Source organism: Podarcis erhardii (assembly GCF_964252035.2).
Source record: "Podarcis erhardii genome assembly, chromosome: 17".
In the NCBI taxonomy this organism is placed as follows: domain Eukaryota; kingdom Metazoa; phylum Chordata; class Lepidosauria; order Squamata; family Lacertidae; genus Podarcis; species Podarcis erhardii.
Window position 1 is genome coordinate 2,547,203 of NC_138515.1, and position 27,037 is coordinate 2,574,239.

The following is a 27,037-nucleotide window of genomic DNA, read 5'->3' on the forward strand; positions in this document are numbered from 1 at the left end:
ACTGCTGGGCTTGTTTTAGGCAGCACCCCAAACCACAAAGCCTATCCTTAAGCCACTCACCTGGGATTTTCAAACTGAGGTCGCACTGGCTGCCAATGTTGGCAACCGAGGGGGCTTTGCGGCGGCGCGTGATCATCTGCTTCATTCGTCCTTCTCCTGTCACCTTCACAGAAAATGGACTCCCTGCACCAGAGAGATGGAGGGGGAAAGAAAGTAAGCCAGAGGGAAAGGGACTTACTGGCTCAGCCACATGATCCAATTGGCCCTTTCAGGGAGAGGAGATCATGGATTTGGGTGGGGGTAGGTTTCGGGGCAGGAGCCCAAGAAAGCATCAACTTCCCTGTGTAAGCTTTTGAATGTCACAACACACACACACACACACACACACACACGCCCTCAACATCCTCCAGTGTAGCCATCGCCTATCATAGAATCATAGAGTTGGAAGAGACCACAAGGGCCATCGAGTCCAACCCCCTGCCAAGCAGGAAACACCATCAGAGCACTCCTGACATATGGTTGTCAAGCCTCTGCTTAAAGACCTCCAAAGAAGGAGACTCCACCACACTCCTTGGCAGCAAATTCCACTGTCGAACAGCTCTTACTGTCAGGAAGTTCTTCGTAATGTTTAGGTGGAATCTTCTTTCTTGTAGTTTGGAACCATTGCTCCGTGTCCGCTTCTCTGGAGCAGCAGAAAACAACCTTTCTCCCTCCTCTATGTGACATCCTTTTATATATTTGAACATGGCTATCATATCACCCCTTAACCTCCTCTTCTCCAGGCTAAACATGCCCAGCTCCCTTAGCCGTTCCTCATAAGGCATCGTTTCCAGGCCTTTGACCATTTTGGTTGCCCTCCTCTGGACACGTTCCAGTTTGTCAGTGTCCTTCTTGAACTGTGGTGCCCAGAACTGGACACAGTACTCCAGGTGAGGTCTGACCAGAGCAGAATACAGTGGCACTATTACTTCCCTTGATCTAGATGCTATACTCCTATTGATGCAGCCCAGAATTGCATTGGCTTTTTTAGCTGCCGCATCACACTGTTGGCTCATGTCAAGTTTGTGGTCAACCAAGACTCCTAGATCCTTTTCACATGTACTGCTCTCAAGCCAGGTGTCACCCATCTTGTATTTGTGTCTCTCATTTTTTTTGCCCAAGTGGAATACTTTACATTTCTCCCTGTTAAAATTCATCTTGTTTGTTTTGGCCCAGTTCTCTAATCTGTCAAGGTCGTTTTGAAGTGTGATCCTGTCCTCTGGGGTGTTAGCCACCCCTCCCAGTTTGGTGTCATCTGCAAATTTGATCAGGATGCCCTTGAGTCCATCATCCAAGTCGTTGATAAAGATGTTGAATAAGACCGGGCCCAAGACAGAACCCTGTGGCACCCCACTAGTCACTCTTCTCCAGGATGAAGAGGAACCATTGATGAGCACCCTTTGGGTTCGGTCAGACAGCCAGTTACAAATCCACTGAATGGTAGCATAGTCAAGACCGCATTTTACCAGCTTCTTTACAAGAATATCATGGGGCACCTTGTCAAATGCCTTGCTGAAATCAAGGTAGGCTACATCCACTGCGTTCCCTTCATCTACCAGGCTTGTAATTCTGTCAAAAAACGAGATCAGGTTAGTCTGACATGACTTATTTTTCAGAAATCCATGCTGCCTATTGGTGATCACAGCATTCCTTTCTAGGTGCTCACAGACTGTTTGCTTAATGATCTGCTCCAGAATCTTCCCTGGTATTGATGTCAGACTGACTGGTCGGTAATTATTTGGGTCCTCTCTTTTCCCCTTTTTGAAAATAGGGACAACATTTGCCCTCCTCCAGTCTGCCGGGACTTCGCCTGTTCTCCAGGAATTCTCAAAGATGACTGCCAGTGGTTCTGAGATCACATCTGCCAGTTCTTTTAATACTCTTGGATGCAGTTCATCTGGCCCTGGAGACTTGAATACATCTAGACTAGCCAAGTATTCTTGTACTATCTCCTTAGTTATTCTGGGCTGTGTTTCCTCTGCTGAATCATTTGCTCCAAATTCTTCAGGTCGGGCATTGTTTTCTTTATCGGAGAAGACTGAGGCAAAAAAGGCATTGAGGAGTTCAGGCCTTTCTGTGTCCCCTGTTTGCATTTCACCATCTTCTCCTCTGAGTGACCCCACTGTTTCTTTGTTCTTCCTTTTGCTACGAATATACCCATAAAAGCTTTTTTGTTGCTTTTAACCTCTCTAGCAAGCCTGAGTTCATTCTGTGCTTTAGCTTTTCTGACTTTGTATCTACACGTGCTGGCTATTTGTTTGAATTCCTCTTTGGTGGTTTCCCCCTTTTTCCATTTTTTGTACACATCCTTTTTTAATCTTAACTCAGTTAAAAATTCTTTAGATAGCCACCCTGGCTTCTTTAGGCACCTTCCATGTTTCCGTCTCATTGGTATTGCCTGAAGTTGTGCTTTTACTATCTCCCTCTTAACAAACTCCCAGCCATCATGAACTCCCTTTCCTTTTAGTATTACTGTCCATGGGATCTCACTCAGCACTTCCCTAAGTTTTATGAAATCGGCTTTCTTAAAGTCAAGAAATTGAGTCCTAGTATTCTTGGCTGCTCCTTTCCGCTGTATAGTAAACTTCAGAAGAGCATGATCACTCGCGCCTAATGATCCTTCCACTTCTACCCCACTAACCAGGTCATCAACATTGCTTAGGACAAGATCTAAAATGGCTGTTCCTCTTGTTGCTTCTCCCACTTTCTGGACAACGAAGTTGTCTGCAAGGCTAGTGAGGAATCTGTTTGACCTTATGCTCTTGGCTGAGTTTGACATCCAACAAATATCCGGGTAATTGAAGTCCCCCATTACTACTATCTCCCTTCCTTTTGCATGCTTGGCCATCTGTTCCAGGAAGGCATCATCTATGTCCTCCGTTTGGCTTGGGGATCTATAGTAAACTCCCACAATGAGGTCACTGTTATTCTTCTCTCCCTTAATTTTGACCCAAATGATCTCACTTTGGCTTTGAGGTTCTAAATCTTGGATCTCTTCACAGGTATACACATCCCTGACATATAACGCCATTCCTCCTCCCTTCTTGTCTGGTCTGTTTCTCTGAAATAGATTGTATTTACATTCCATTATTGTATTCCAATCGTGGGACTTATCCCACCAGGTTTCAGTGATGCCTATTATGTCATATTTAGTTTGCTGTACCAAGAGCTCAAGCTCATCTTGTTTATTTCCCATGCTTTGAGCATTAGTGTACAGACATTGAAGTCCATTAATCATTCCCCCGTGTCTCTTATTTAAGGATTTTTTTTCAACTGGCATTAAATCTCATTAAGAAAACTATGCAATCATTTTGTCACACGTTTTAGACTTATCACTAACTGGAAAGCTAAGGACTGAATGTTCTCCATACAAGGCCTACATAAAAAATAAAAAAGCCACACCAAGTCAGGAAGTAAGCTAGGCAGGCCTCTTTGCCTTGGTCTGCTGCTGGGGAGGAGGCAGAGGAGCACTGGACTACTCTTTATTTGCAACCCTGAGCAGCAAAAAGCTGCACCAAGCAATGCTGCTGATCATGCAGTGTGTAGGCTGCATATACATTGGAGCAGATATTTGTTTTACAAGTGATGAACCCCCTGCTTTCAACTCCTGCAATGCTTTGTATCCATAGTTCAACCAGAAGCAAGCACTGGAAGGTAACTTGCAATCTGTTCCAGCAACCCAAGTATTACGGACACCTCTGTCCCATCTTCAATTGGAGACATGTTCTAGGGTCCCACCAGCACTTCCTGAATGCACCTTTGCTCCCCTCGCCCCATGCAACAACCCACCATAGAGGAGACTACCCACACCTGGAACATGCTGGTCTGCAAACTTGATGTTGATGATGTAGTTGCCAGGCTCTGTTGGACAATACGTGACTTTGCAAGTACCATCCTCTAGGTCCTCAGTATTGATGTCGACCTTACTGGGGCCTTCAATGGACAAGCTCAGCCCACCATAACCTAAGAGAGAGGCAGTTTGTAGTAAGAGGGCTTTGTTATATGTTTGGACATCACCATCATGAGCTATAGGGGACGCGGGTGGCGCTGTGGGTTAAACCACAGAGCCTAGGACTTGCTGATCAGAAGGTCGGCGGTTCGAATCCCTGCGACGGGGTGAGCTCCCATTGCTCGGTCCCTCCTCCTGCCAACCTAGCAGTTAGAAAGCACGTCAAAGTGCAAGTAGATAAATAGGTACCGCTCTTGCGGGAAGGTAAACGGCATTTCCGTGTGCTGCTCTGGTTTGCCAGAAGCGGCTTAGTCATGCTGGTCACATGACCCAGAAGCTGCACGCCGGCTCCCTCAGCCAATAAAGCGAGATGAGCGCCGCAACCCCAGAGTCAACCATGACTGAACCTAATGGGCAGGGGTCCCTTTAACTTTACCATGAGCTATACATGTGCATACAGGCACGTACATATGAACACACACTGTGCTTTGGAAACAGTTGCAAGAGTGAAAAGCACTTGAGAGCTCTGCCCCTGAGATGCACTTCAGGGATCCCACTTCCTCCAGGGATTCCCAATTCTTTTTGCAATCTCCTCTTTTTGCACCCTCCTTCTTACTCTTTAGTCTACCTTGCTCACATAACAGTACATCCTGCAAAAGTCACATGGTCCACTTTTCAAGAAGGGCTTCTCTAAACACCTATGCACATAGGGTTGTAACTAGTATGCATGGAGCAGTAGAACACCAGTATGCTACCTTTCCTATGTCTATTCCTGAACATCAGGCTAGCCAAAGATGGGGGCTTGTCAGCTGGAGGACAAATAGCCAGCGTCATCATGGTGAAACAGATTGGATCAGTGGGGTGGAAGAGATGAAAACAAACCAAGGATCTTACTGACTTAGTGATTTGTGTTTCTGGTGTATTGCTCCCCAAGAACAATAAGAACTAAAGAGCCCTGATGGATCAGGCCAGAGGGCCCACCGTAGCCCAACAGTGGTCAACCAGATGCCCAAAGGAAGCTTGCCAGCACTCGCCCCACCTGCCACTCCCAGCAACTGGTCCTCATTTGAAGCAAACACCCTCTGACAGGACAGCCACCATGGCGAGTAGCCCTTGTCTTTGAACCAAAGGATTATAAACCTGCATACCAGCATCTCTTGTGTCAATAATGAACTCTGAAGGTTCAAATGTCCGTCCCTCGCTGAGCCCTGGGCCAGAGACCCTGACGCGGCTGGCATCGCCAATTTCAGACTGGCTGATCATCACTGTGATGGGGCTGTTGGGGATGTGCAGCCCATTCTTCTTGATGTTCACAATGTGCTCTCCAATCTCTTTGGGGACAAAAGAAATTCCTACAGAAAGATGGGGTGGAAAGTAAGAAGCAAAAGAGAATCGTTATACCTATATAAACTTTTCTTCTACCCATGAGCTCTGCCAATCGGCTTGAGATATAAGCAGAAAAGCGGAGGTCTTCTCGGTCACTCACCAACATGCCCATTCCGTAGGTGTTTGAGCAGACAAGGCTCCTCACGGCCAGAAGGTGGGATCACGGTGGCCGTCAGCTGGCTCAGGTCCGTCTCGGTGATGTTCAAGGGGATGTCGGCAGAGGAGCCCACTTTGAGATGGGACATGCGCATCGTGTCATCTCCTGCAGAAGCAGAGAAAGGCAGGCATTGTGCCGTCAAGGTGGGCCTGCAGCCTACCTTCTCCTTCCCCTTCAGTGTGAGCTTACCACCCGCCCCCTTCTTTCCTTAATTAGCCCAGGTGGGCCAGCCCCAGATCTCACCAGTAATCTTGGCAGTGAAGGGACTTCCTGGGATGTGTTTGTCATTGTATTTCACCAATATGTTGTAGTCGCCAGGCAGAACGGGAAGATACGACACTGTGCAAGTGCCATCCTGGTTGTCAGTGCAGCCAATCTCAGCCTTGGAGGGGCCTTCAATGGCCAGAGAGAGGCCGCCTGGAAACAAGCAGAACATCAGACCTCAAGCATGGGAAGAGCCATTAGCCCTAGTGACCCAGTAACTGAGCCAGCCCCAAAATAGGGCAGTGTGCTCCTGTGCTGAAAATCAAGGCAGACCCCCCCCCCAAGAAAGAGTGTGTGTGTGTGTGTGTGTGTGTGTGTGTGTGTGTTTTACTATACAAGTTTGCATATTTGGTTTTTCTAGGCATCTTAATGACAGATTTGTTAAGAAGAAGACACAATCCTAAGCCTATTTTCGCTGCTGCTTCCCTGCAGCAAGGAATGGAGGGATCAGGTAGTTGCTGTGTGCATTTACACAGAACAGAAGCATCAACAGCCTTGCCCAAATGGCCAGAAAACCAGAGGGCAGGAGCAGTTCCAAGCACCAAGTGGGCCTTGCGGACTCACCTTCTCCTGCATCTTTTGTGTTGACGGTGAAGACTGCTGGCTTGTTGACTACCCCATGGATGAGTCCCGGTCCATAAGCAGTCACGTGGCCACTGTTGACATAGTCCACATAGAACTGCAGTGGGCTACCTATGGAGGTGGGAGGAGGGTATGGCATCAACATCTTTTAGATACCTACTAGCGCACATTTAGTTGCTCCAACCAATGTGAGCTTGGTAATTTCAGAGCCAAACACCTTTTTGTGTGTGTTACCTGGGATGTGCATGTTGTCGTAACGGATGTCCATCTCATGCAAGCCAGCCTCTGTGGGGGCGTAGCGCACTGTCACTGTGCCATCCTTGTTGTCTGTGATGTCTGGCTTTGCCACCTTGCCAGAGGGCATGCGCACCTCACCTGTGGGGAGGGAGGAAACCACATAAAGCCCTTTTAAGTTGGTGGGTTCTGTTCACCAGTGTAGGAATGCAAGGACCCAGGAATCTGTTTTTTGCAAGGACCCCAGAGAGGACATTTTAAGGGGACCTGGATTAAAATCACTGGTCCACAATTCACTGGGCTTAGCTAGGCCACTGGATTCATGTAAAGCTGTAATTCCATCTACCTTTCATAGAGCTGTTGAAAGGAGAGACATTTAATATGCTGCAATCCTAGGAGTTTGAAAAACTGAACTGGTTTGGCAAAGCTCTATTTGCTACGCCATCAACAGATTATTAATTTGAGGTGAGGAAGTAGATAAGCTTTCTAGATGGTTAGACCTGCATAGGTTGGACTAAGAGGTTAGACTTTAGGGCCCTTCCAGCTCCATGACTCTTAGAGATAAAAATATGCTACCAAGGATGGATACATGATTAAGATCTATATCCAAATCCTTATATACCAGGCATGTAACAGCAAGTGCTACAGCTATATTTTCAGACTGTACTGAAGCAAACTAGGAAAGTTTGGTGTTCTGCATCAAACGTTCTGCACCCAGGTAACCCATATCCTTTATCAAGAGAACCAGAATCTGCATAAAACCTTCTAGAGCTTATTCTACTTATGCTAGTTATGGAGAAGGCAAAACAAAAAACAGACAGGGCACTGAAGCCCCCACCCTAGCCACTATAAACAGTTATTCAGGCAGCCCTCTGATCTTGCCAGACACTGCCATATGCTTCACAATCTATCTTAAGGACTAGGAACTTAACAGAGATCAGGAAGCTGAGTTTTGCCTCCATTTACATTCTGTGCTCCAAGCATACTGCTCAAAACACAGCCTGGCTATAAACTATTGCCCTGACCTCTGTAAAAGGCAGAGTCCTAAACCACTTTGATCACGTCCCCCTCCCATCCCATTACCTGTGATCTCTCCTTTCTTGATGGTAAAAGGAATGACCAAGTCGAAAGGCCGCAGTCCGGCATCCAGTCCATTAACAGGACGGTCTGTTGCCTGGAAAAGACAGAGGCACCCCCAAACCCAACACCGCAGTGAGAATCAGTTTTGCTTTTTCGAGAGCCAGACAAGACAAGGAGGGATGGGAAGAAATGGCAGGAGTTCATAAACAGCGATGGAACATGGAGCAGACAAAGACAGACCTTGAAAAGCCACCAGGTACCAGACAGTCGGGGGGGGGGGGGGGAGAAAGAGCGTGTAGACAGGCAAGCTGGCCAGCAAGCCACCTGAGCTGTTGCATAAAAATGGATTTGGTGGACCTTCTTCCCTTTAAATGCTTTTAAATTTCAGGTTTGCTTTGGTAAGTTTGTATTGCAAACATCGGCTTGGGAGAGTTTTGGAGTCAGATTCTTGAACTAAGCACAATGCTGGGTTCTGAAGTGGAGCTCAGCAGTCATTTTACATACCGAGAGAGCCATTCCAATAGCTGCTCAGTGCAGAAAGAGGTCCTGGGACTCAACACACTCAAGCTGGCAAGAGCCAGAACTCGATTTTGGTTTTGTTCCTAGTTCAAGAACACATTTCTGGAGAGATGACACTTATTCCCCCTGCCCCCTTTCTATTTCATGGTGGGTTTAAACAGAAGCTGAGGGAGTTTGGTTTGGTTTTAGAGCTGTTTCAGGAAGCATTCCCAATGGGGTGGCGTTTGCTGTAGTATCTAGGAGTTGCGCAACAAGTGGAAAGAAGGGCAGTTGCTTCTGTGCGGCTCATTCTGTCCCCACCCCCATGGCCCTGTCATTTGGTAGCTGAATATTTCATCCACAGGAGAGAAAGTGAATGCCAGTTTTATGATCATCAGCTGAAAAGGACAGCACTGCAAGGCACTAATGCAGAAAGGAGTTACTACTCTACAACACACACACCCATGCTGCAATGCCCCCATTTGTTTGACAGTGATTGTCCCAAATGTGGCTGTGTTTCACTGGAGTGGAATCCCACTGATGTGCAGCCAACTGTTGCAGCACAGTTGGGGAACCTGTGTGACCCTCCAGATATTGCTGGACTACAACTCCCATCATCCCCAAGTACTGACTGTTCCAGCTGGTGCTGATGGGAGTTGGGAGGACAACAACAATATATGGAAGGCCCACCTCCCCCCCCCCCGAGATATGTCTATCAGCAGTTACAAGGATGCAAGCCAAGTAAGACTCCCAATTGTGTCTGCCCAGGACAAATGCTAGCCATGCCCACCCCCAGGGGACAGAGAAGCATCCTTCTTTGCATCCTGGAAAGGTGAACATCACACAACCTGCCTGAGATATGACTTGGCAGACCCCCCCCCCCGCCCAAAAAAAAGAATGGAGGTATTGACAAGGACGACATACAAAGCACAGATGGCCCCCCTCCCCGGCATCAAGAGAGAAAGGGATGTGACCTCAAAGACAAAGACACCCTAGGAAAAGCCCTGATCCGGTCACATTCTGGGGGGGTCTCTTCCCCCCTTGGAATTCAGGTGTGGGAGAGGCCAAGCAAGGGTGGGGAAGAAGAGGTGCCCATAAAGTTGCTTCTGAAAGCAGCCCACCTGCGTTAGTATCAAAGCAAAGTTGGGGGCAAGAGAGAGAAGTGATGAAGAGTCTGCACAGGGCATCAGACAGACCACCCAAAAGAGCCACAGAGCCCACTGCTTGGGTTCTTGTGGGGCACTTGCAGGAGCAGAGCCACTGCCCCACCCCACAAAAGCTTTCTGCACAAGCAAAGGAAGCAGAGTTTCAAACTGCATTGATTCTGCTCTGATTCTCTTCCTAGTTGACACGACGACTTCTAGCACTGGACACCGTGTGTGTGTGTGTGTGTGACTCACAGCTGCTCAATAAAAGGCAGCTATTTCCAAGGATTGTAAGCCCAAAATCACAAAGTTTGGGGAAATGGTGAATCGTCTCCTGGCTCAGTTCTTTTTCTTTCTTTTTTTTTAAGTTGCTGCCTCAGAAAAGGTGGTCATGAAACTTAGTGACTTTCCCATTCAGTGAAGGAATGTCCTCTAGGCCATCTCCTCCTGATGAGGCTTCCTCCAGATCCTAGACCCAGGGGACGTGGGACCATTAGCCCTTTGCCCCCACCGTAGTTTTGGTCTGGGTTGGTGGCCACCCTTGCTTACTCTTCACTTTGGAAACAAACGAACAACTGAGAGTTTTGTGAATGGCACTGTGTCTAGTTCGGCTGCAAGCGCAAACAGATTCACAGCTTGCCTGTAATGCCAAGGAGAGAGACCTGTAGCTCAGTGACAGGCAACCTGCTTTGTGTGCAGAAGGCCTCAGAAATTCCAGAGAAAAGGAGGAGGTTGCTGCTGCTGCTGCTCCTGGGAAGGAAACCCAACTAGCAGATGCTCCTCAGGAGCTCTAGCAGAAGAGATCATTTGGGTTAGATCCGGGTTTCCCAAACTTGGGTCTCCAGCTGTTGTTGGACTACAACTTCCATCACCCTTAGCTAGCAAGACCAGTGCTCAGGGATCATGGGAATTGTAATCCAAAAACAGCTGGAGATCCAAGTTTGGGAAACCCTGGGTTAGATTATTCTGTTTCCACCAAGAATCACCAAAAATGAAAAAAAAAAACACAATAATTTGAACATCAGTTTCAACAACTCTCAGGGCAAAGGCAAGTGCTGGAGCCTTTCCTGGGAGTGGGTTTCCATTTCTTGGCGCACGTTCTAACCCATCTGCAGTTTCCAGATGTGGGTTCATAATCTAACCCTGCCACCAGATGTTTTTGTTTAAAGGAGCAGGGAACCTTTGATCTTGCGACCTCAAGCAGAAAACCAGCTCCCCCCTCCCAAGCAGTGGCAAACAGCGCAAAGCAGAGGCGGCTGAATTCCATGGGGTGCTCCCCCCACCCAGAATGCCCTGGGCTAGCTTTTCCTCCAAGAAACTGAACTGTTACTGCCGGTCCCCAGGGCTGCTGTGCACCAGGTGGATATGCGTAGGGTGGGGCCCGCATCGGCTGGGCCATCTGCTGGGGGGTCGTGCGCTCGCCATCCAGGGCCTGTGGCAGGAATGGGGCAAGAGTGTTAGAACGGACCAGTGGAGAGGCCGGCTCAGGGCCAGGACAACCCTGCCGTGCTTCCATTTCAGAACTTAAAACCACAGGAACAGGGGAAACAGCCCAGTGGTCCATTCTGGCAAGCCTGCTGCCATCATGTCATCCCATATTCATCATCTCCCCGGGACAAGTCCAGCCCCTTTGCAAAAACAGTAAAAAAAATTTTTTTTAAGGAAAAACCTTCAGTGCTCGGTCATTATTGCACAAAACAATCCAATCTTCTCTCAGATACTAGCTCTTTGCCAGAGGATAGTATCCCACACATATCTCCCACAGCAATATGGCAACATAGGGCACCTTTGATTGTTTTGCAGAATTATTTGCTTCAGAAAGGGCTTGAATCTGGAATCCCCCCCCCAAAAGTAGCCAACAATCAATGGAGCTAGGAACTTGCTTTTCAAAGGAAACCTAAGATTAGATGTTCAGAAAGTCTAACTGTGCTATAACACAGGTACACCAGGAAAAAGGTGATGGGGAGTGACAGCACCCCTGTGAGCCACGACCCAAAAATAATGTCCACAATTATAGAAGCCGCACACTCTGGTGCAAAGTATTTCAAGTTTGCATGTAGCTGAAGTATTGTATGACCAAGCCTGCACAAGGAAACCAATTCTGTTTGCCAACGCGAAATAATGATCTCATTGCCTGAAACGCACATGTTGCAACATGGTGCCAATTTATGTCTAGGGCAGAGAGACAGCCCAAAAATGTGGCCTGTGTGCTGAGAATGGGGTTTCTCCTTTTGCACACAAAAAGCACAGGAAACTGCAATGCTAAAAAGTCTTCTGGCTATTTTATGGGATGGTCACACACACCTTATAGCTCTCCAGGATAGAGCTGGAGGTGTGGGGGGGGGGGAGAATACCCTGCTGAATGAATTATGATCTGGATTTTCTATCATAGCCATTCTATTCCCTAGGGAGGGATTGTGCCATTTTAAGAAGCCTGCATGAAGTGGATGCAAATAAATGACTAGAAGAGTTAAGATAGGCAGGACTTATTTTATTCTGCAGAGACACTTTGTAGGGGGCGGGGCGGGGCGGGGCGGGGCAGGAGAACTCCAGAAAAATCTGGGTAATAAGGTAGGTGCTAGCATATTTGCAAAGCTAAGCAGGGTCCGGTATGGTTTCCAATTGGATGGGGAACCTTGATCCTGCATTGCAGGGGGTTGGACTAGATAACCCTTGGGGTCCCTTCTGAACTTCTGTAATTCATGGGGTATAAGCTACTACTGTGATGTAGGACTGAATTACAGCAGAACTAGGGGGAAAGAACACACACAACACACACTCAGAGCCTCAGGGAGAAAAATGTTCTGGGCCAGTCCTGGTTGCAATCCTAGGCAATTTTTTCTGGGACTCATCTAGGTCTATTGAACTCAGTAAATTTCCAAGTAAAGATGCCCAGCACTGACTGCAAGTGCTATAAAAATGTTAAGGATGAAATGGAGGTGGGGAAGAAAAATATTAGCGGGTTTTTGTTGCTGGTGATGCTTTTAACAGAGTTAAAGCAGAAGTTCAGTTGTGCAAAAAATCTGTGCTCAAGTGGAGAGACTCCAGTTTCTTGGCTATGAGGTGGGGTAAGAGAGGAAGAGGAAGAAATCAGGTTCAAAAATGCTTTCCACTGAGTCAAAACTTCCCTGGCAGAGGAACATTTGCCTGCTTGTTTCTAACACACACAAGACAATGCCCATAAAGAAAAAAGGGACACTGTCCCTTCCCAACCGCTTCCTCCCTTCCTCCACGTTCTGTGACTGAGCCAGAGGGTTCCTTTTGCATTGGAACCTGGAAAGAGTGAGTAATGCATTAAACAGGAAGGCTGGGTCTACAAAAGCCAACCAATGAGTCACATGTTACAGCAGGACAAGTTTTGTGTGTGTGCGTGCATGTAACATTTGTGTGCAAGTTCCTAGCTCACATTTTTTTAAAAAACAAAACAAAACACATTTTTTGGATCATTCACATCAATGCAATTTGAATGTAACAGATTTGATGCTGGGCTCCAGATAAACATATTGTGCAGAATATGGGCTTATCCACACTTACTTTCCCTCCACTTTCTCTAGGCATGGTGTCCAAACATCTTCTTTTTGCTCACGACTTTTCCCCACGGACACCCACTCTTTAAACAGAGGCAGGTTTAGGGTAGCGAGGCCGATTTGGCTGCCCTGGGCATGGAGCCTTGGGAGCACAACTATTACACAGAATGAAAGAGGCAAGAGGTGGGGAGTGTGCCAAATTTTGGTGTTGCAGAGGGGGACGCTGAAATTTGAGACCCCAAGGTCTGCCACTGCTTTAAAGCTCAATTGGAGCAAATGGCAATCCGCAGGAAACCCAAATCGACCTTTGCTCCGATTGAGCACTAAAGAGCGGGTTTTTGTGGAGAAAGCTCCAGGGCAAGGTGAGAGAAAAACACTCTGACATACGAGTTTTTAAGTACACTTATGCCTGGAGGAAAAAGTAAGTGTGGATAAGCCCTCAGTCAGTAGAATTTGCACCATTTCAAGGAACCCTATTTTTTTCAAAAATAGTAGCACAGAAGAAGATCATTAGACAGAGGGGTACACTAAAATCACACGCTGCTGTACACGTACACCAGATTCCACCTCATGTTGTGGGTGCCCAGCACGTTACACGCATGTCATCACATGGCCTGAGGGGGGCTGATGGGGCCCAACTGTCCCTCCTGTGGCTGCAACGAGCCCCACTGTGCCTTGGCGCACCATGAAATGTCATGCGTGCGCTGCGTTGGGGTGCCCCCGGGACCCAGTGAAAATTTTGTGGGTCCCTCGGCACCCAGGTCCCCCCAGAAATGGCCCCTATGCTGCAGTAATACACCATAGGCAGGGAGTGTACATGGAGAAGCCTTCAAAAATGCAATTTCCCATCTGCAGATGAGAATTCTGCTACTTCTGAGTAATGATCCCTTTTACTTGATCTCCTCACCACACAAATAAGAGCAGAGGGAGCAAATATAGATTGTTTTTACCATCAAGGGGTGTATAAATTTTATGAAATAACAAGATAAACAAACAATCTATACATCAGAGCAGCACAGCTTTTTCTGCCACCCAGTGCACATGTATCCTCCATAGGAGTGAGCAGGGGGCTGCCCACTTGATTATTCTGAAGCAAACTGAGACATCTGCTCCTGCAAAGAGTACCTAAAGGCAAGAAACAGAGCAAGTTCTGCCCAGAAGTTACTATACCCCCACCCTCAAAAAGCAGCAGGTTATAAAACCCCAAGACTGCAATGTGGCAAAATCTGAGGCTGAGGTGGAGTTTTCAGCAGCTTTTGTTTCAAGCAGCTGGGAGCATTCTATATGCTATGCTGCACTGCACAGAACTTCTCCCTCTGCCTGTGCTCTTATGACACCCTCTATTTTGGGGGAACGGGGAACAACCACTATATTTCTAATCTGATCATGGATGCAATTTCTTCTAAAAAAATCCCAACAACCCCAATTAGTCTGAACAGAGCCTCCTTTCTGCAGGATTTTGGATTTTTGCCATTGAGAACATGCAACCCTAGAGCAAACAAGCAGAGCCCAGAACGTATAATTCTCAGATCTAGAAAGCACATGAGCTTTTCTTTTTGACAAGGGGACACACCTCCCACTTCCCATGTATGTATGCATGTTCATTCGTGTTAACCAGCTCAGATGTAGCCCAGGGCTTAGATCCAAACTCAGTGCCAGGAGGAGTGTTCCATCTAACATGTCACAAGTTTTGGGACAGACACACAAGAAGTATCCGAAACAAAGACCGAGCTCCTTTGCTAATACTGCCCCCGCTCTTTCAGGTAAAATCATCTCACCACCACAGTTCTGGGCTTCTAAGTCAATATGACAGGAAGTTCCATTATCACTCATTTAAAGGAGGAAGAACTACCGCAGGACAAGACTTGACCTTGCACACATTTATGAGCCTTCCAACATCAGCACCGTGCTAGCCATTAAGCCCTTTGCTGAACCAGACACCTCTGGCCACATACTGCTCGCTGGTCACCCCAAGACTCACCGTAACCTGGAAAGGACTGTTGGGAATGTGCTCTCCTCCGAAGCGCACACAGATGACATATTTGCCTGGCTGGGGCGCCGTGTAGAAGATGTCAAAGGTGCCGTCCTCATTTTCCACCACATCCACGTCCACCTCTGTGCCATCAGGAGTGCATACTGTGCAAGTCACCTTGCCCTTCCCAGCAGCCTTGGCATCCACCGTGATCACCGTCTCCTCACCAATTTGGATGGTGGGCCCAATGCCGGCTCCTGGCAGAAGGGAAAGCCAATGAGGAATGGAGAACTTGAGTCCAATTCCCAACTCCTTCCCATCATGCGCCATGGGTCTCCCTAAGCCCCCAGCCTCTTATACCAGCTGACATGGCCTCATGGGGACTTTGAGACAGAGGGCAGGTTGACCAAATTGTGGGAGGACCAATATTGCATAGATGAATTAAGCCACTGTAGGTCAAAACAGAGCACCTTACCAATGGACTATATTCACCCATTCAGTTGCAAGTACAAGTGATCAGTTTTATTGTATAAAGCCAAAGGCTTTTACAATGGATGACAGAGAATGAAAGGAAACTCTGCAAGTAGGAAAACACAGGCTGGAACACTAGGGCCAGTTCACACCTCACGCAAGCTCTTTCCAGGAATACCTGCATTCACATGAGAGGCCTGCATTTGCAGACACCACAATTGGCTCAAAATGATGGCTGTTCCAGCCAATACCAAAGCCTGGTCAGCAGTTAAGTTTTCGGCAGGACAATGTTTAGAACTCAGCCAAGATATGTTACCCATCCACCCACCACTATCTACCAGACACTCTTCTCCAATGCACCTCAGTGGCTCACTCCCATTTTCAGATGTGCTCATGCAAGGGAGAAGGTGGTTGAGGTGCAGAGGAGAGGCTGTCAGAGCCCCCATGCCAATTGTGTTGAGGTGGGGGGGGGGTCAAAAAACCCTTCCAGCTTGCACAGGAGGCTGGGAGCTGGATCAGACCCAACTCTTGCCATCTGACACCAAGCCCCCCAAGGAAACAGTCAGATAACATAACATTTTTTTAAAAGGACTAAAGCAAGATGGAGTTAAGGCAACTAAAGCCATGATTGGACCCCAGCAGCAGCAGCAGCATTGGTTGCTCATAAAGCAAGGGATGTTACAGCTTTGGGTGACTAGGGATCGGCCAATGCCAAGGAAGAGCTTGTTCTCACTGAAGAACAAACCCTATGCAATCAAAGCACAAGAGGAGATTTTGAGCCACAGACTTTCAAAGTAGCTTAAAGGGTTAACCTGAGGCAGCCAGCATGGCGCCCTTGAGCTCCCATCCTACCTGACCAATGGCCACAGAAACTGGAGCCAATGGGAGTTTGCCCAACAAGATCTGGAAGGCACCACAATGGGTTAATCCTTCTTACAGAGAGGGCTCTGGCTTAAAGAGATTTCCAAAAGCAACAACACTGTTAACAAACAGAGAAGCTGCTGTAAATATCATGTTTGGGTTCTCCCCCCTATCACAACAACATCAAGTTCAAGCTGAATCAAGATTTCTATTGTTGGCTTAGGTTCCTATTGTAAAATGGCAAATCATGATCAAAGCTACACACACAGTAATAAAAACTGGGCCCCTAGTGCTGGCTATGAGAGTGTGTTTTGGGGAATGAGTGCTGGGAAGGGGAAATGTTTAGATTTATGTCCAGTCAAATTTGACTCCTAAGCCCTCTGGATAGCAAAGACAAGCCGTGGGCTACCAGTTTGCCTGTCAAGCTGCATGGAGGATGCAAGTGGGGGGGGGGAGATGAAATAATAGTGCATGTTTAGGCACCAGGCAAAAACATTCCTCTTTACCCAGGCCTATGGCTATGGCCCACAACCTGGAAAAATGCAGCGGGGGGGGGGGGGGGGGAGGACTGTTATGATGATGACTATTTTATTATTAGGCTGTCTGCCAGTATGCTTTTTATTATGTTTTTATCACTGATGTTCTGTAATTAATTCTGATGTTCTGTTCATTAATAAAGGACAGTAAATAAATTGAATAAATAATGATGTTTCTTCACTGTGGTCTCGGGCTCTATCTGCAGCTTATGACTCCTCTAATCTTCTTAGGAAGACCATGAGGTGTTATTTTCCCCTTACACTTGGGGTGGGGAACCGAGCTTCCCTGAAGATGGCAACCACTTATCAGTTTCCCTGGTCTGAAGCTTCTTCCAGGAATTCACCCCGATGACCTTTCCAGTGGGGGCACCTGGGCTGCGGAATGCCCTCTCCAAAAAGACTCGCCTGGCACCTGCACTGATCTTTTGGATGATAGGAGAAGACATTTCAATGCTCCCAGGGCCTTTGCATTCAAAAGAAGTGTTGCTGCTCTGTTGCTTTTGCTTTGGTTTGATGACATTTTTGTTTTTGATTTGAGTTTGTACTGAAATGAGCCTGCATTTTAATGTTGTATTTTAATCTTGTTTTTAAGTTGTATTTTAATCAATTGTTTTATACTTGGTGTGAGCCGCCCTGAGCCCGGTCTTGGCTGGGAAGGGCAGGGTATAAATAATAATAATAATAATAATAATAATAATAATAATAATAATAATTTATTCTGTAGTTGTTTTAGATTTTTATGTGTTAGTTTTAGCCTCTTATTCTTGTGAACTGCTCGGAGTTTTCAAGCTATTTGACAGTATAGAAATGTGGCAAACAAAATCCGTTCACGTGCCTGATACAGACCCCTGAAGCACACTTCTTGTGGAAAGCCAGGACAACGTCAACAGGACTCCCACAAACTTCGGTGGTCCCCTGAGCCACCACAATGCTTGCAACATGCCTGCCTGTAGACAGAAGCCTTCCCCACAGAGTTAAGAAACATGCATGTACCTGATCCATTTCCTGATTCACAAGCTCACGCCCCTCATTAGGCAAGCACAGCAGGAGATAGAAGATGGAGAGGGAGGCAAAGGGTAGGAGAGGACTATTTGGGGAGGCAGGGAGGGTGGAGAGAAGGGGGTGGAAGGGGAAAATGTACCATGACAGCCATAATCCAACCCACCACTAACATTCAGATCCACCTCCTTGCTTCATATCAATGGCTAGGGTTGGAGAAAATGCACGGCTTCCAGCGCTCCCTCCCCCTCCCCAAAAGTTGTCTCTTTTCTGCCTCTGAAGCAGAGGCTTAGCTCACAGCAATCCTATCTTGCTGGTAGAAGCAAAAAGTGAATATGTTCTAGCAGGGGCAAACTAGTGGCTCATCTCTGCAAGTAAAAAACTGAAAAATGAAAAAGAAAGGGAGGACCCTGTTTTGACCCCTAGCATCTTTGCTTCAAGGAACAGCTTCCCTAGCAGGTCTGCAAAAGGCCTCTGCCTGGGACCCTGAAGAGCCACTACTGATTTCAATAGTCCATAATGGGTTAAGACAAAGTACAGGCCCCAACTGTCTTCACGTGCGCTACTTGTAAAGCTGGCATTCCTTATGCTGGCACAAGTCCTATCATTCAAACTCATCACATGTTTGCTGAAAGTGGAACGGGTATCAAAGGGAGCTACTGAAAACAGTTCTTGTTTAGCATCAAGTGCAGGGGAGATAATTTTTTTAAAAGCCCAAAACAAACAACAACTAAAGCAGAGCTGTGTCCCTTCAGATATAGGGACTACAATTCTCATCATCCCTGACCACTGGGCCATGCTGGCTATGCCTGGGAGGAGGTGCACCACTGCAAGTGCCACAGCCTCCCCCCCCCCCCAATCCCTGAACTAGAAGCTTTAACTGACAAATCAGTGGCACTGCACTTTAAGCGCCTGCCTGATCATTTTGGTCCTGGCAAGGTTTTAACAGACCAAGGAATACATATGCATCTTTTGTAGCCTAACCAGGGAAATGGCAGCTTTTATCCAGGTTCTGTGAAGTTCTATATCAGCAACTGACCCAGTTTTCAGCAGGCACCTGCTTTGAGAACAAGAGGTCTCTTCCAGATGGAATATTCCAACCAGCCCTTTGGGCAGGGAAGCCTGACTGCCCTCTCCTCTCTGACCTGGGGCAGAGGTGGAGCCCGATGCCAGTGTGAGACCATGCAGCAGAAAAGGAAGCAGTGAGAGCAGGCAGGCAGGCAGGCAGGCAGGCAGGCAGGCAGGCATACTTGGGGTGGGGGAAGGAAGCCATTAGCAAGCTGCTTACCTAGCCCATGACCTCCAATCGACACTGAGGTGAAAGGGCAAAGAGCAAGGGTAATCAGAGTGAGACAAGAATCACACGGAACAGTGCACAATTAAAATAAAACACAGGAGAACGTAGGCAATGTGGCATTTCCCTCCCCACAGTGGGTGAGCGGTGTGGCCGGATGTGCCCGGCAAAAAGCAGTCAATGTGGTGGGAGGGCGTGGCATTATTTTAGCGTGGCTCACCCCACCCTCCAGCAGCCCTCGCCCCCACAAGACCCTCACCTGGGAGGAGCGCTCACCTGTGACGGTGCACTTGCTGGCGTCGCCAGTGGGAAGGGCCCGGATGCGGTACGGCGAGTAGGGGATCTCATCCCCACCGTACTTGATGAGGATAGTGTACCGGCCGGTCATGTCTGGGACATACGACACAGTGTAGGTGCCATCTTGGTTGTCACGGATGGTGGCTTTCTTGGGCTTGCCCTCAGGATCCTGGCCACGGCACAGCCCAGGAAGGAGGGTTTAGAAGGAAGGCAAGCATTTCAAGTTAAGAGGCGGCAACTGCAGGAGCCATTCAAAACCTAGGTCCCTGCCCCAAAGTTGTTATGGTCACGAGAATCTGACAGGAATTTGTATGAGTGAAAACCCACTTGAACCCAGTATGGCACAAGAAGACAGCCGCCGCCACAAGCATTTCTTGCTGTTACATAGGAAAGCACTGAAAGGACATTTTATGTTTAAAAAGGGGGTGGGGGGCTGAGCAAGGCATGAATAAACTGGGATTACCAAGGTGGAGTTGTGAAATTGGTCAGTGACCTACACAAAACTCTTGTTATGCTTTAGATGCAAGCTCAGCTTAAGGCTTGCCACCACTATAGACCTCTGGTTCAAAATGAGTACTGAAATCTACTGTCTTGCTGCAGTGGGATACTCAGGAGTCAAGAGACTCTCACCAAGTGAAGAGTTGGTGGCCCTTCTAAGTACAGGATGAGAAGGGTAGTCAAGGGCAGAAAGCTCTGGAAAATGAACAAGGCAGCGTTTTCTGCCATTTGGAAATGCTATCAAAGCTCCCACCCCTGTACAAGACAGCAAGTATGGCTATGCAATCAGTGAGGATGTTGCCACAAGGCAGTGTCACCACATGAATGAATGAAGGAGCTCACAGTCCACCTGACTGATTTCTCCCCCCAAGTATCTACCGTGGAACCAACCCCTCTGCCCTGAAGGCCTTCTCACAACAACCCCCAACCTGCATTCATCTCCCCTTCGGACATTGTTCCACTTACAGTGATCTGGACGGCCAGCAAGCCCTCTCCAGCATCCTTGGCATCAATTGTGAACTCCACAGGCAGGCTGGCTGGCACACCTGTTGTGTTCAGCCCTGGGCCACTAGCCTTTACCTTGCTGGCATCATGTGTGGGAAGAACCTTAACCTTGAATGGACTGTGAGCATATAAAAGAGGGAGGGAGAGAAGTGCCTCTGTTAATGTTAGGCAACTGACAGAAATGACCACACCCCCATCCCTCAATTCCAGGGTGCACAGGTGTTCCCCCACAGGATCATTAAGGGTCACTCATCTTTCTCTTACACAGAATAAAGGCATTATATACCAATCTGAGGCCACTGCAGCCTGATGGAATCCTCTACCAATGAGAAGTTCCCATTGACAGGACAGCACGTTCAGCAGAAACAACTGGTAAGTGCAAGACACTGTACACTGGGCTCAGTGTTCCAGGAAAAGCTTTCAAGTCTTGTGCCAGTTTTTGCTCTAACACAATTTGCCTGTCAACAGCAAGAGACAAAAAGATCTGTGGCATGAGGTTTTGCTTCCAACATTGATTACACGGGATTCTTTAAAAGATTTGCAGAGGCCCTCTCTCAAACAACTTGCCCAACGTGTTCAATGCAACTTTAAAAACATTATCCTGAGAGGCAAGTCCCCAAGCCTCAGATTCTCAAGTGCTGGGTTTACAAACACTTTGGATTTCTAGTAAATGGTAAAATCATCTGAAGCTTTGGAAACGTCAAAAAGCAGCCATCACTGTTAGAGTCTCTGCCTTGGCTCAGAGAGGCTAGAAGCTTTCTTATGAATGTTCAGTGTACCAAGCTTCTGTCCTAAGGAGGCTTCAGAGTCTCACTGTCTTCCCTCTGCCCTACAGCGCCAACCCACAGCCCATACCTGCGGGGCACCTCCTCATCTCCATAGTGCACAGCAATGCTGTATGGGCCTTCCCGGCTTGGCACGTAGCTTGCGGTCTGAGTCCCGTCAGCATTGTCCACCACATCTACAGGCTCCACCACTCCTGCAGGAAGAGTTCAACAGGTGAGAGAAGAGCCAAGCCCCAGGAAGGAACTACTGGTCTAGTCAAGCCGAGATTTGCTTACCTTTAGGGCCCTGAACTTTGACCTGGAGGGGTGCCACACCTGCCTTGCTGGTGTCAACCGTGAAGGACTGGGGGACATTGGCTCTGACAACACCTGGAGTCAGGCCAGGGCCTGAACATTTAACTTTAGATGAATCTATCACATCATGCACAGGCACTTTGAAGGGGCTCCCTATGCAGAGAGAGAGAGAGAGAAGGGGATGAAAAAAGTTGGATTTGAGCCCAGAAACCACTTCAGGGTTTCAGGTAAAGCACACACTCCTTACATCAAATGCAGTTTTAAAAGAAGTCTCTTGCTTTTGAGTCCCACCCACGCTTATGTTTCAGGAGGCCAACTTTCCTAACCAGCAAGTCCTATTTGCAATCCAATTGCCTGTCTCTTTGATCTTCCAGGGGACTCAAGTGAAGCATACAATCATAAAACCATAGAATTGTAGAGCTGGAAGGGCCACAGGCAGCAGGACCAATCCTCAGCAATGATGGGAGTTGGGGAGTCACAGGTCCCCCACCCCTATGTGGCATGCCCTACGGTCCGCAGCCTCTGATCCCACACTAAGCATTACACCATCCTGCTTGCCCAGCCCACTCCTGCTTTGCTGGAGATTGCTCAGAGGAGAGCTGAAGAAGTGCACCAAGAACGCAAAACAGAGATGGATATGAACTTGTTTTGCAGAATATTTAGGCCAAGGAACCTCGGGCAGTTTGAAATCTTGCTTTCATTATTTAGGTACCAGGAGAGCCTAATGGGACTATATGCCTCTCTTTTGGCTAGAAAGGCAGCCTAAATTTCCACCAGTGCCCTGCCCGCAAAAAAGAAAACACCAAAGTGGTGAAAAATCAAGAGCAACAATTGAATTGTGGAGCCAAGGGAAGAGCAATATTTTCCGGTCAGTGGACCAGATCCTTAGGTCACCCAGACCTTGTCAGCCATTTTGGCAGGTGCGCAGGGCCACCCAGGTGTCAATCACCTGATGTCACCATGGCAGCTGGCAATGTGTTTCCTTTGCCCAGGCAGTGCAAAATCAAAGCACTTGGCCAAAGGCACAAAACATTGCAATCCCCAACAGCAATTCAGTCAAATCCCACTTTAGGCAGGAAGCTGCATCTTTACCTGCCTCACACCAAATGCTGTATGATGGCAGGTGGGCAGGACTCAGGGGAAACTATTGTGGGCCAGATTAGGACTCCTGCCAGGCCTCACTAGGACCATGGGCCAGAGGCTCCCTCTCCCTCTCTAGGGCCATGTATGCCAAGAGCGACAGAAGATACCACCATCACCAACCTATAAATCAGTTGCCCCTGCCACTTCCTGCCTACCACTGCCACACGCACAACCCAGCCCCAATCGGTACCTGGCACTTGGTGGCCACCATAAGTGACGTTGAGGTTGTAGGTGCCAGGTTCATAGGGAATGTATTCCACTGAACAGCTGCCATCTTTGTTGTCAGTGCATGACATCTTTGCTTCAGAGGGACCTTCAACAGCTAGGCCCAGTCCACCAGAACCAGCACCCCTGTAGTAGAAGAAACCAGTTTTGACTCTAAAAGGCCCCAATTGATCAACAAATCAAAGCCTGTGATAGTTGGGAGTCGCCACAGACTCATTGCCTCAGGCAAAGAAGATCGAGGAAGTGAACTAGGAAGCTCCTGTTCAAGCAACTTAGAAGTGCAGTGGAAGTGGAAGTGCTTCCATTAAGAACAGTTCTGGGGTGGGCCAATGAATCTTGTGTGAACTCTTAAAAAGCTAAAATCCCCACAGGCCATTTTAAAATTCACAGAGCAAGAAGCCATTTTGGTTGCCTTAAGGATTAGTTGTACCCTAAGTATGCTATCTTGTTTTGTCGACTTAAGAGCCTGGGTGGCTGGATCAGATCACAGCCTGCCTAGTCTTATCTGCCCTTTCAACCATGTTTTCCTGCTTATCCTTTTAACACCAATCTTTGGGCCATGAAGGGAGCAGATACGATGCAAAGCAAAGGAATCCCAACTGAGAGACCTTTAGAAGTCACCACCTTTAGAAGTGCTACTGCTAGGAGCCGACTTCATTTTCCAGGCTGCTTCTCCAACTAGCTCAGTGCTGCATTACTATGACTACAAAAAGCTGGACAAGATCTCATCTCATTAAAGAGATGCTTTTCACATTTATTACATTTGTCACTTACCACACAAAAGCAACTGACTAAGATTCAAAACACTAAAAGAATAAAACCTTTACTAAAGGTGCTTCGCCTGCAATATTATAAAAAGCACAAAACTTTTAATTTACTTTTTGCTATTGCATATTAAAGCCCAGCATTCCTGCAAGATTCCTAGCAGTCACCAAGGTGATCCATTAGAGGGTGGCAGATGACCTCCTTCCTGCCCATTCCAGATTAGCACAGCTTCTTTTGAGGGCTGGGCTGCACCTCCCAAGGGAGCAGGCCAGGTCGGCTGCCCAAACCAGGCAGCAATGCCCTTCTCAGGCCCCTTTGCACAGCAATCCTCCTTGGTCTCTCTCCAGTTTTACCTGGTCTCCACCGTGAATTTGTTGGGCTTGTTGGTGGTCCCACTTTGGATGCCAGGACCATGCACTCGAACCCTTGTGGGGTCACATCCTTCTGTTACTGGCACCCGGAAGGGGCTGCTCGGCACAGGGCTGCCATTGTAAGTCACATCAATAGAGTGGACACCTGAAGAGGAAGAAGGGGGAAAGCTGGAGCTCTTGGGTGCTATGCCTCGAACTTCAAAGCCTATGCATTGCGGAAGCCCTCCTGTGACCTCAAGTGTGTGCAGTCTGGTGGCAGCCAAGCTCACACCTCTGGCACTATTCCCTTAATGCCCAGGTTCAAGCAACCCAAGACATTTTGATATATGAGGCAAAAATGTTTGATGGAGCACATGCTTAACAGTCATGATTAAAGAGCATGTGTGCATGCTACACACACATTTTCACTCTCTACAGTTTCCAAAAAGGAGGTCACCTCATCTTGCCCAATGCTAGGGCCAGAAGTCTCAGGTAACCAACACTGAAGACTGAACAACAGCATTAATTGCCCATGAAACTGGGCACATTTTCAAAGCAAAAAGGGCAGGCTTGTGAGGCAAGCGTTGAATAGGATTTTGGATATCCACAGCCCCTCCATTAGGGTCTGCACCATCAGTACCCAAGGGGGCTCCCCACTCCATGAACACCCCTCCCTGCCACTGCACAGCTCTCTCACCATCTTCATATGGAGTGTACTCCACATTGTAGGTCCCATCCCCATTATCACGCACATAGCTCTCGGTCAGGTTTCCTGAGGGATTGGAGACTCTCGTCTTGACATGAGGGCCTCCAGCCTTAGTCAGGGCTCGTGCATCTACGCTGAACTCTGTGGTGGCTTCACGGAACACACCTGGTGAGCACAAGCAGGGTCAGAAGTCACAGAATACAGAAGGAGGCTGCACAACAGGACTCTCCCAACCCAGTCTCATTTTGCATCCTGTTTCATGAATGACCTGAGGCCCTGCACTGTATCCAGCATCACCTGGGAAAGTAATTTGGAATGTGGGTCTGAGCCAAAGCCCCAAGGTGTTTGCACCCATCGCCAGACGTATCCCCAGGCCAAATAAGACATGTTCAGGGCAAGATGGAGACCATCTATCACAGCCAAGCTGGACATGAAGGGTCTTCACAACCCAATTACTATCCTCCCTAGCCTACACCTCCAGTCCCCTTATTATGAAGTCCCAGGCTCAGGACAAAATGGTTTGCCAGCATCCTGCGCCCACTTGTCACCAGAATATAACAGGTTTGACTTTTTACCCCTTCTGTCTGTGACAAAAATTTCTATAAGGATAATGCCTGGTGAAGTCTGAAGGAAGCCCCAAGAGGGTTGTTTGAAACTTCCAATGCCTCTGCCCTATAACTAGGGGGGAACATTATTCCCAAAAATACAGACGGGCAATTATGTTTTCCTCCTGCAGCTCAGGCAAGCCATGTAAATTCAAATTAGGCTGGCACAAATTTGTCACAGCAATTCCCTTTCTCCTTTCCGAACCCCAAGCCATACCCTTCCCAGGACAGGCTGCAGACTACTCAACGCCAAGTCCCACTGGGACACTCTTCCGAGGAGAAGGCCCAGCCAGCCTCACCTTTGCCTTCCACTCCGGGCCCGTAGACTTTAACTCCAGACGTGTCCACAGCTGGTTCCACGTTGAGCTTGCTGGGGAAGTTTGGCACAGGCTGCCCACCGTATTTGATTGTGATGGTGTAGACACCCGGGCAGAGAGGGATGTAAGTGATGGTGTAGGTGCCATCGCCGTTATCCCGCACGTGGACCTCAGCCTGTGTGCCACTTTCCGAAATGATCTCAATGGTGAGCTCTGCGCTGCCGGCGCTGGAGCAGTCCACGCTGAACTCTCCCGCCTGCCCCACCGTGGCGTGCTCCAGCCCTGGCCCAGAACACTTCACTTTGGACGGATCAAAGCCAGGCAGCACCTGGGCTTTGAAGGGAGAGCCCGGCACATGGGTGTCAGCAAAGAGGATGTTGATGTTGTATTCGCCAGGCTCCGTGGGCAGGTAAGAGACGGAGCAGGTGCCATCTCCATTGTCCAGGCACTCGATCTTGGCCTCACAAGGGCCCTCCACAGTCAGGCCAAGGCCTCCATTGCCAGCCCCTTTGGTATCTATGGTAAAGGGGGCAGGAGCGCCAGCCAAGCCGCCCTTCAGGCCTGGTCCATAGGCCTTCACCTGGGACAGGCCAAGGGCAGGGGGAAAAGGAAAAAGAAGACAGAAGAAGAATGCTCCATGGTCACTTTGTCCCATCAAACAAGACCTTTAAATAAAAAGGATTTATCAAGGCAAACCCTCCCACCTTCAAAAGGTGACTATTTGCTGCACCCAGATGAAGATAAATGCTTTATAAATGGTCAACTTGCCCCTTCAGATCTATGCAGGGCTCTGAGTGACTGAGTTCATGGAGATGTGTGCCGATCTCCATCTACAGCGGCAACCACCCAGAGACAAGTTAACACAGTGAGGAGAAGGCTCTAGTCCAGGGAGGATGGGGGACCGGGGCCCCTCTTCCAGGTGCCATTTTACTCCAAGCTCCTAGCAGTCCCAGCAGCCAGCATGGCCAATGGTCAGGGATGATAGGACTTGGGAGTCTTACAACATATGGAGGAGAACAGCAGGCTCTCCCACCCAGAAATTAGTCAGTACAGCCCCCACCTCGACTCGTCTGCACTACTAGACAAGCCCTCCTTTTCAGAAAAGAAGAATTAAGGGCATTCAGGTTTTAGGGTATTTTTGGAAACTCAAGCACTAATTTGCCCAGGGAGAGGATGCATCTCTCCTACTATGGTCACACATACACTTTATTAGGCACGTGCACACACACAAATATTTAAGCCCCCCCACCCACTGGAAGAACCAACACCCACACTGTCAGATTAATCTAGACTCTTGAGGATTTGCTGTCTGCATAATAGAGGTTTCCTGTCCACAGGGTCTCTGTATGCCCACTTGGCTTGGTTTAAGTACATGAAATGGCTAGAGCTCACTAGCTAGGTCAGAATGTTATTGTACTGTGAAGTTACAAGAATGGAAGGTTTGAGACAGGAAGAAAGAAAAGTCAAGATTTAGGACAAAACAAATTCGGTGAGGAAAGACACTTCAAAAACAGGGCACTCTGTGCATGCCCCATGAGACCACCACCACATACA

General features: G+C 48.1%; 1 protein-coding gene and 1 long non-coding RNA gene across 5 annotated transcripts in view; one reads left to right on the forward strand and one right to left on the reverse strand.

Annotated features, from left to right (window-relative positions):
• The window catches only part of LOC309331933 (filamin-A), an 83,588-nt gene that overhangs the window by 12,250 nt on the left and 44,301 nt on the right, over positions 1–27,037 (reverse strand). The window contains exons 22-40 of one of the 4 annotated variants that reach the window (XM_081844498.1): positions 25,466–26,063; positions 24,553–24,726; positions 23,859–24,021; positions 22,706–22,866; positions 21,355–21,525; positions 21,149–21,272; positions 20,255–20,411; positions 19,271–19,460; positions 18,989–19,012; positions 14,843–15,090; positions 10,659–10,766; positions 7,695–7,785; positions 6,612–6,752; positions 6,360–6,488; positions 5,775–5,948; positions 5,475–5,636; positions 5,137–5,340; positions 3,850–4,002; positions 61–183 (exon numbers count right to left, since the gene is read on the reverse strand). In XM_081844498.1, coding sequence (XP_081700624.1) covers positions 61–183; positions 3,850–4,002; positions 5,137–5,340; positions 5,475–5,636; positions 5,775–5,948; positions 6,360–6,488; positions 6,612–6,752; positions 7,695–7,785; positions 10,659–10,766; positions 14,843–15,090; positions 18,989–19,012; positions 19,271–19,460; positions 20,255–20,411; positions 21,149–21,272; positions 21,355–21,525; positions 22,706–22,866; positions 23,859–24,021; positions 24,553–24,726; positions 25,466–26,063 — 3,295 coding nt within the window. The remainder of the gene's footprint in view (positions 1–60; positions 184–3,849; positions 4,003–5,136; positions 5,341–5,474; positions 5,637–5,774; positions 5,949–6,359; positions 6,489–6,611; positions 6,753–7,694; positions 7,786–10,658; positions 10,767–14,842; positions 15,091–18,988; positions 19,013–19,270; positions 19,461–20,254; positions 20,412–21,148; positions 21,273–21,354; positions 21,526–22,705; positions 22,867–23,858; positions 24,022–24,552; positions 24,727–25,465; positions 26,064–27,037) is intronic. The other 3 variants (XM_081844499.1, XM_081844500.1, XM_081844501.1) reach the window with 3 other exon arrangements.
• Positions 7,792–9,679, forward strand: LOC309331980. The gene is made up of 2 exons (XR_014152028.1): positions 7,792–8,822; positions 8,986–9,679. It is a non-coding gene; the product is annotated as an uncharacterized lncRNA (long non-coding RNA).